The sequence below is a fragment of the Eumetopias jubatus genome, unplaced genomic scaffold (assembly GCF_037043125.1).
Source record: "Eumetopias jubatus isolate StellerSeaLion01/CBP00866 unplaced genomic scaffold, mEumJub1_p1.0 scaffold_10, whole genome shotgun sequence".
NCBI classification, from domain to species: Eukaryota; Metazoa; Chordata; class Mammalia; order Carnivora; family Otariidae; genus Eumetopias; species Eumetopias jubatus.
The window spans coordinates 55,755,972-55,764,309 of record NW_028274816.1 but is presented as its reverse complement, the minus strand read 5'-3'; the positions used below and the strand labels follow the sequence as shown (position 1 = coordinate 55,764,309).

Sequence of the window (8,338 nt, the reverse complement as noted above, 5' to 3'; positions counted from 1 at the left end):
GGCAGGGGCCGGTCCAGCCAGTGTAGGAGCTGCCCGGGGAATGGCGTTGAGAGGAAGGAAGTGTCCCCAGGAGGGAGCTGCAGCCCAGCCCCGAGTTCCCCCAGGAGCGTGGCTCAGCGCTGTGGGGGTCAGCACCTGCTGTCCCAAGTGTGGCTGCTTCTGCGGGGTGTCAGTGTCCGCGTGGTGAAGCGGACGCCAGCCTTTCCTGCCCACCACTGTGTCCCCTCAGTAGCGCTCTGCCCTGGATGCCAAGTCCTCTTGCCCTGGGGCTGTGTGTGCCTGTGCCAGAGTCCCTGTCCCCAGGGGGTGCCAGGCCCATCGTGCCAGGAGGGCCCTCCCTCCATGTCTCCAGGAAGGCGCAGGGGCCTGGGGGCGCCCTCACAGCCCGACTGGACTGTGTGAGCCCGACCTGGGGACACCCAGGTGCAGAAGCGGACTCAGGATGTGCTTCAGCTGTTCTAGAAGCTGCCTCCCTCAGACCCACGGGGACCTCCATGGGACAGTTCCTCAGATCACCTCCGAGCAGGGTAGGGTAGGCCTGGGGCCGGGGCTGCGGAGGAAGCCCCCTCCTCCCTGTGTGTGGGGGGGATGGCCCGGGGCTGAGAGGCCTCTGCGGCCTCCTGGGGTCGGGGGAGCCCCAGAGCAGGTGTAGGTTCCTTTCCTTGTGCACTGGTTGCCTGGGACCCTTCAGTAAAGTGAGTTGAACATCCTGGCCTGGGTCTCTGTGCTCTGGACTATGGGGCAGGGGATGCCCCACCTCCCATAACTGAAGTCCAGCCGGAACACTGGGACTGTCCTGTCACTGATACCCAGTGTCCCTTGCGTGTTCAGTCGCTGTCCCCCTGGCGCAGCCCCCTGACTTGTGTGCAGCCGTACAAATTCTGCCTTGCTTTAGCTTCTCCCTGCCCCCACCCCTGGCTTCCTCCTCCCACTCTCCTCTGAGCCGTCTGTTGCTTTATTGTATCTTGCGAGGCCCCAGCACTCCATAATCCTTAGAATGCCCTTTCTTGGCCCATCCGGCTGTACTTTTTGGGGCCCAGCCATCACCCCTAAATCTGGTTCCTACCCTAATCCCCCTGCACCTCATCTGGTCCCTGTGTCTGCTCTATTCCCTAGCCCCCAGGTTAGTCTCTGCCCAACCTCACCTGGTGCCCATGTGGACCCTTCACCTCACTCTCTGGCCTGTAGCCCTCCGTAGTCAGCACCCCACTCCCACACTTCACCATGAGGCCTGGCCCTTGGCCCCTGGGCCTAAGGTTTGCCGTAGACCCAGACTAAGGGGGTCCTATCCCTGCTCCTACTGGGATCCTGCTTCCCTCCCTGCTTCTCCCCCATACATGGCTACAGCATTGCTAGAGGGGCCCTTTTGGAACTCAGTTGGCTGTTTGATTCCCTCACTCTCTTCCCCAAACCCTTCAAAGACTTCCTTTGCCCCACAGGTTAAACTGAAGTTACTATAGTGGTCTAGACCTGCTCTGTCCAATAGAGTAATCTCTGGTCACAAGGGACATTAAATTTAAATAAAATTAAATAAGATGGAATATCCTTTTCCTCAGCCATACCAGCCGCCTTATACATGCTCCAGAGTCGCATGGACCAGACTCTGGCTACCATTCTGGCGCAAGGTTAGGACATTTCCACCATACAGAAAGGTCTCTGGGACAGCACCGGAGTGGTTCCTCTGTCCGCATTTTCTCTGCCTCACTGCCCACCACTCTCCCGCGCCTTCAGACACTCAGATCTCCTTGCTGTTCAGGGAGCACTTGGAGCCCATTCCTGCCTCAGGGCCTTTGCGCTTGCGGTCCCCCCTGGCCTGGAGTGCCTGTCCCCAGGATATTTGCATAGCTCCACCCTCCACTTCATCCCAGTCTTTGTGCAACTGTCCCATTCGCAGGGAGGACTTCCCTGACCACCCTATCTAAATGTAACCCTTCCCCCACACGCCCACTTGTCCAAGCTCTGATGGATTGTCGCCTGCCACACTAATTTGTTTCCAGACGCCCCGCTGAGGACACGGGTACTGCAGGTCAAAGTGCAGAAGGGAAGGTCAGGTTGCCCCAAGATGAGGAGTGCAGCAAGCTGCTCCGGCCCCGGGAAGCGCCGCTGCGGCCCGGAGCCCGGGTCGCTGCGCTGAAGAGGATCCACCAAGCAGCCGCGTTCCCCGACCAGGGACCCAGGGCCACGCCCCCGCCGCCAACCCCGCGGGCCCAGCAGCTTCCGGAGAGCGTCCCCCGGCCCCGGCTTTCCGACGGCCGCCGCGCGGCGGGCAGACGAGTCGGGACGGTGGCTGAGGCCGAGCGTCGGGCCCAGAGCCGGGGGTGGGCGACCGTGGGGCGAGGGGCCGCGGGAGCGCTCAGGCGCCGCCCCCGGGACCCGGGCTGGGGTCGCCCTGTCCCCCGCCGCGTCCCCGGCGCCAGCACGCTGCCCGCGCACGGTGGCGCGCAGCCCCGAGGACACCGAGCCGAGCGCCCGCGGGCCCGGCGGCGGGAGGAGGCGGCGCCCGGGCGGAGGCGGGACGGACGGTGCGGGCCGCGGGGCACGGAGCCAGGCTCGGGGCTCGCTCGGCGCTGGCGCGGCGGCCGGAGCGACACCCACAAACGCGGACCCTCGCGGGGCGCCGTGGGGCCGGGACACAGAAGACGCTTCTGGAGCCGCGCGCGCTATGGCGCGACCCGGGGAGGCGGCAGGGCGAGCCGTCGGCGAGGCAGGGTTTGCCAGCGTCGCCCATTTCGGGTGGCGCGGGGACGCCGTCACGGAGAAGGTGACCTTTGAGCGAAGAGCCGAAGGGGGGAGGGCTGGGGCAGGCGGGTGCCCGAGGGAGGCGCGTTCAGGCCGCGGAACGGCTCAGGCCCGTGATCCGAGGGGTCATTCACGGGTGATCGCGGACCCCTCCAGTGCCACCTCCCTGTGGGCGTCTGTGGGGTGACGAGATTGGGGTTGGGTTGGATGTGTCTTTCTTTGATTCTGTGCGTAGAGTAGGGCTGGGGGAATAGGAGGAAAGCAGGTTTTCACTCGCATTTCCCCGATGAGGAAAGTGGGGCTCTGGAGGCGGGGAAGGGAGCTCGAACTTGGGTTTGTCCTCCTGCGGGGCTCCCTCGCATAACCGCTTACCGTTCCAGAGCCTGTGGCCGCGGTGCCCCCCAACCCCATCCCCTACGCAAGCTCGCCCCGCACTCCCGGGCCCGACCTGTCCCGTCCCGGCCGCTCGGCCCGGTCGAGTCCCGGGACTCCTGCGAATGGGGTCGGGTCCCAGAACTTCTAGAGGGAAGATCGAGGGCTCCAGGACCAGCTGACGCCGCCGGCTCCCCACCACCCACCACCCGCCAGAGGGGAGAAAGCCCGCACCAACTGCGGCCCCCGCGGTGCCCACCAGGGGGCGCTGCAGGACCGCTCGTTAAAGGCGCGCCCGCGAAGGCTCCCGCCGAGCGCGCAGGATGCGGCACGCACTGGCCCAGGGCCTTCCAGGCTCAAAGCTCCACCTCTGAATGTCAGGCTGCGGAAAGTGGACGTTGCTGGAGGACAGCGGTCCTTCGTGTGGGGTCCTGGGATCAGCAGCATTAGCATCACCTGGAGCTTGATAGAAAAGCATATTCTTGAGCCCACCCCACACCTAGGGAATCCCTTGGGGTTGGGATCCAGCAGACCGTGTTTTAGAAGACCGTCCGATGGATTCTGCTGCACCACCAGCTTGAGAGGGGTCTCCTGTGGGGTCTGATTATCTCCTGGAGCCCTGGGGTAGCAGTTGTCGGTCCCGGGTGCGCGTTGGAATCACCCAGCAAGCCTCGGGGCTCTGAGAGCCCCAGCCACACCCTGCACCACCTGCACGAGAATCTCTGAGCGTGCAGCCTGGGCAGGGTCATTCCACACACCAGCCGGGATTGGCAACCCCTGTCCCAGGGGCCCTCATCAGGGCTGAGAGGTCTCGTGAAGTTCTGGCTGTCTCTCACGTAGAACACGAATAGGACGATGAGAGATGAGGTCTGTTGGGGTTGATTTGAACTCCCAACACATTACGTCTTCTTCCACTGTCTCCGCAAATCTTGGGATCCCCTTTAAGATGAGTAAGTAGAGGCACAAAGAGGCACGAGGTAACCAGCGGGAAGGTAACAAAGCTTGTAAGGGGCGGTGCTAGGGGTGAGCCAGGCTCCAAATCCCTCCCTACCCTGCCCCTTTGTGGTTTCCTCCTGCCAAGGCACACCAGCTGGGGGACTCAGAAAGTCCCTGGTGTCGCAAGGTGGCACCTCTATGGATGTGTTCCATCGTTTTTCTCTTTGAGGATATTTAGGAGTGTCCACATTTAGGGTGTCCTCCTATTTTCTGGTGCTTCCCCCCATGGAAATCCTGGCATGTTTGAAACCATAACCCTGGAAGCATCCATGGGCTGCATTTGGGGACTGGGCCCTTCAGGTGATAAATGAAATCCCCTTAGATTAAAAGTAACATGAAAGCCCTGATACAATTTCAGAGAACCCAAGGGGTCTCTGCCTCCTGGGCCTCCCTGGATGCTCATGCCTGGATTGCTGGGGATGGGAGGGACAAACGGAGACTCTGCGGGAGGGATGGATTGGCCCCAAATCTGGGAGTCTCCTCCTGGTGTCTCTCACCATCTCTACTCCCACCTTCTTTCCCCTTCCAGGACTCCAAACCCTCGTGGGCATGTGGCTGCAATTCTCCCAGATGGAGACAGCCCCCATTGGTACCACCAACCTGGCATCCAGAGCATGCACTGGGCACTCCAGAGATGGCCCCATCCAGCCTAGTTATTCTCTGGCCCCCAGCACAGTCCATCCCTGCAGGTGGGGTCCACACCCTGTCTTTCTTCCAAACTCCCTTGGGGCTTTTCCTTGCTGGGCTAGGGACTGTGAACTGTACCACGTGCAAAGGGACTCTTAGCATCCTATGAAAGGAGCACCAGCAGCTACTACTTCCAGAACAGGAGCAGGTGAGAGCAGGTGATTCTTTAGTTCTAGAAGCACAAACTAAGAAAAAACCCAGGTCAGGCCTGCAGCCCTGCCAAGACAGAGCTGGCCTCCAGGTCTCCTTCCTCCATGATTTCTCTTTCCTCCTGCCCTCAGCGAGGCTGGAGTGTGGTCATATGCTGTTTTTGGTGGGTGGGGTTGGGGTTTGGAGGACACAAGATAAATCAGAGAGAGGTCCCCCAGTGCCCACGGGGCCTTAGCAACCCTATCTGCCCCCGATCATAAGTGCCAGTCACAGCTCACTACACATCACACCCAGATCGGGCTTTTTGGCCTGTCTCTATTGCAAAGAGTTTTCAATGCGCCCAGTGGCCAATCTGCCCCAGGAGGTTTTAGGGGGCTTGATCGAAACAGATTCCTGGGCCACACAGGCAGCTGGAGCAAATTCACAGCTCTGGCATGAAGGGCTCTAGAATCTGAATTTTGGATGTGTTCCCAGATGATTCTTCTGTCCCATGTAACCAAGGTCGGGGGAAGTATGTAACGTGCGGGCCCTGGGCCAGGAGCCAGGGGTACGGGGATGGCAAGCAAAGTGACATAAACACAGGGCACCATCCTGGAGGGTGGGAGCAGAGGCAACACAAGGGAGTGACGACATAACCCTGGAGCATTTGTCACTTACCCAATCCAAAGGCAGGAAATCTTGTGGTAAACATTTTTATTTGCATGTTGGCTTGCGCCCTTTTTTTTAAGTTCAAGGAGGCAGCCAATGTTAAGTGGGCAGTAGAAAAGAAGAGAAAGGGAGAGGGGAGGGGAGAGAATGTCTCCACCACTTTCCCCCCCCTTCAAGCTGAGCACCTAGAGTTGCACTGGAGAAGTTAAAATCATGAGTGATGCAACCCCTTTGTACGGCTCTTTCTTTACGTTCCTTGGGTGACTAGAAAGAGTCTGTTTTTTAAAAAAATCAATGCATGAAAGATAAACTTCTAACAAGACAGAGGGGTGTTGGGTGGAGATGGGAGGCCCGCTGCCCGGCCCTTGTCCAGCTCCATTTTCAAGTATGGCCACAGGAAGGGCATCTCCATCCCAGCTCGGGAGGGGGAGGCCGCGCCCTGGGTGGTGACAGCATGGCAGGTGGCGGTGAGCTCCAGGGAGCCCCTGCCCTCACCTCACAGCTGGTCTTCTCGTTCTCCCTGCTCTGCTTCTGCTCTGGCCTCTGCCCTCAACACCCTAAGGCTCCTGGCCTCGCCTGCCCTGGGGACTCTCTTGGGCAGGGTTGGCAATCGGGGAGTGTGCCAGAAGGCTCTCCGGTGCTTGCGAAACCACGAAAAACGTCCAGGGGTCTGGAACCTCACTGTCTTGACCTGTTTCCGGGCCTTAGCTCCTTGGGTTGTCCCTATGGCCCCCCGGGCAGCTGGGGCTTCTGCCCTTTGGTTCTGCACAGCTTCTGCCCTCTGGTCAGCTATGGCTTCTGCCCCATCAGATGCAGCCTCTGCCTCCTGGACAACTGGGGCCTCTGCCCTTTGATTATCTGCAGCCCCTTCCCTCTGATTATTTGCAGCCTCTGCCCTCTGGACAGCTATGGCTTCTGCCCCTGGATTATCCTCAGCCTCTGCCCCCTGGGCAGGTATGGCCTCTGCCCTCTGATTATCTATAGCCTCTACCCCCTGATTATCTGCAGCCTCAGCTCCCTGATCATCTGCAGCCTCAGCCCCCTGATCATCTGCAGCCTCAGCCCTCTGATCATCTGCAGCCTCAGCTCTTTGATTATCTACAGCCTCTACCCTCTGATCATCTGCAGCCTCTGCCCTCTGATCATCTGCAGCCTCTGCCCTCTGATCATCTGCAGCCTCTGCCCTCTGATCACCTGCAGCCCCTGTCCCCTGATCTGTGGATGCTGCTTCCTCCCTCCTGCGACGGCGAAAAGAGGCCCATTTGATTTTGGGCTTCCATCGTCTTGGGGGTGTCTCCGGCCCCTGCCCATCTTCTGTGTTGCCCACATTATGCCCCTGGCTGGCTCTGCCTGGCCCTGATGCCCCAACTCTCTCTAGCCTGGGAAAGGCCTGCTGGGCCTCGCTCCCCTCGGGGCTGGACCTGGGCGCCCAACCCTTCACCCTCCGCTTCAGCTTGCCCCAGGACACCTGGCTGACATACTCTCGCCACCTGTCCGCCTTGGACAGTTGTGGCCTGGGGTTGTCCTCAAACATGGGCACGGGCAGGTTCACGCGGCGGCGGGCAGGTGGCGCGCTGGGCTTCTTCTCCCCTCGCTGCAGGAAGGCCTCCACCAGCTCTTCATCGTCCTCGCTCTCCAGGTCGCTCCCCAGAAATTTGCTGCCCAGGTAACTGACTGGCATTTTGCGCACCTTCCTGCTGCGCCCCGCGCCTTTGTGACCCTTGTCACTCTTGTCACTCTTGTCTCTGGAGGTCTCGAAGTCACTGAACTCGCTGTCGCTGGCGTTGCTGCTGTCATAGGTGCCCACGACCAGCCGCGGGGGAGGGGTCACCATCTGCTGGACTCTCCTCCTCACCTGGGGCTCCTTGGGCTTTTTGGGGGGCTGGGGCGGGTGTGGGGTGCTCTTCTCAATGATGCGGGCCACGTCCTCCAGTGTGCGGCCTTCTTCCTCCAGAAACTGGGTCAGCCGCTCGCGAAATTCCGCCTCCTTGGTGGCGGGCTTGGAGATGACCCTCCACACGCCTCCCGCCAGCCTGACCTCCCGGGGGATGAGCAGATAGTCCACGTCCTCCCCGATCTGCAGCATCCCCACCGTGGAGTCCTCCTCCCTGCGGAACACCTTGCCAATCTTCTTGAAGGTCCCCACGGGCTTCAAGGCTTCCACGAGGACGTCCAAATCCACATCTTTGCAGACATCAGGGACGCTCCAGAGGATCAGGCAGTCGGGGGATGGGAGGAAGCCCCAGGGGAACCAGCCCCCCACGTGGCTTTTCTCGAGGGTCTTTAAGATCTCCAGGGTGAAATCGGGGGTGGGGGCAACGACCCCAAACTACACGTAGGCCTGAGTCTTAGGGGATGAGGGTGGGAGGGGTCCCCGCAGAATAGCCCGGAGGGTCTCACCTCTCCAGCCAAGGATGAGCCAACCCCTCCCAACTTCTCTGCCCGCCACAAAGTCCAGTCTTGACCAAGTCCGGCTCCCCCGCCCCAAGGACTGGAGGGAATCAGTTCCCAGGATGCTTACGTGAGTCGGGGTGAGGTCAGTTCTGAGGCTCTAAGCCCACCGCCAGCTGTAGACGTGGGGTCCGGGCTCCAAGTTGGGGCGCACGGGCTGCCCCCGTGGCTCTTCCTGCCTCAGGGACGCGCCTGCAGCTTGGGAGAGGCCTGCGCACACAAAGACGACTCAACCGTGGCTATTCAATATGGCCGAGGCGCTTGGAGGCCGCAGCCCAGCCCGCCCCCCAGGGTC

The 8,338-nt window shown here is 60.9% G+C and overlaps 1 protein-coding gene across 2 annotated transcripts; it reads right to left on the bottom strand.

Annotated features, from left to right (window-relative positions):
* Window positions 1-6,088: 6,088 nt before the first annotated feature.
* Window positions 6,089-7,678, bottom strand: CCDC8 (coiled-coil domain containing 8 subunit of 3M complex). Of its 2 annotated transcripts, XM_088027183.1 has the most exons (2): window positions 6,818-7,678; window positions 6,089-6,673 (listed from the first exon to the last, which is right to left on the bottom strand). In XM_088027183.1, the coding sequence occupies exons 1-2, from the start codon at window positions 7,676-7,678 to the stop codon at window positions 6,089-6,091; spliced, it is 1,446 nt and encodes a 481-aa protein (XP_087883309.1). The 2 variants fall into 2 exon arrangements, with proteins under 2 accessions (XP_087883309.1, XP_027943645.1); XM_028087844.2 differs by having other exon boundaries at window positions 6,089-7,678.
* Between the last annotated feature and the right edge of the window lie 660 nt (window positions 7,679-8,338).

Excerpts from the sequence above, each read along its gene's own strand:
- CCDC8 (XM_028087844.2), bottom strand. The coding sequence starts at position 7,678 with ATGCTGCAGATCGGGGAGGACGTGGACTATCTGCTCATCCCCCGGGAG.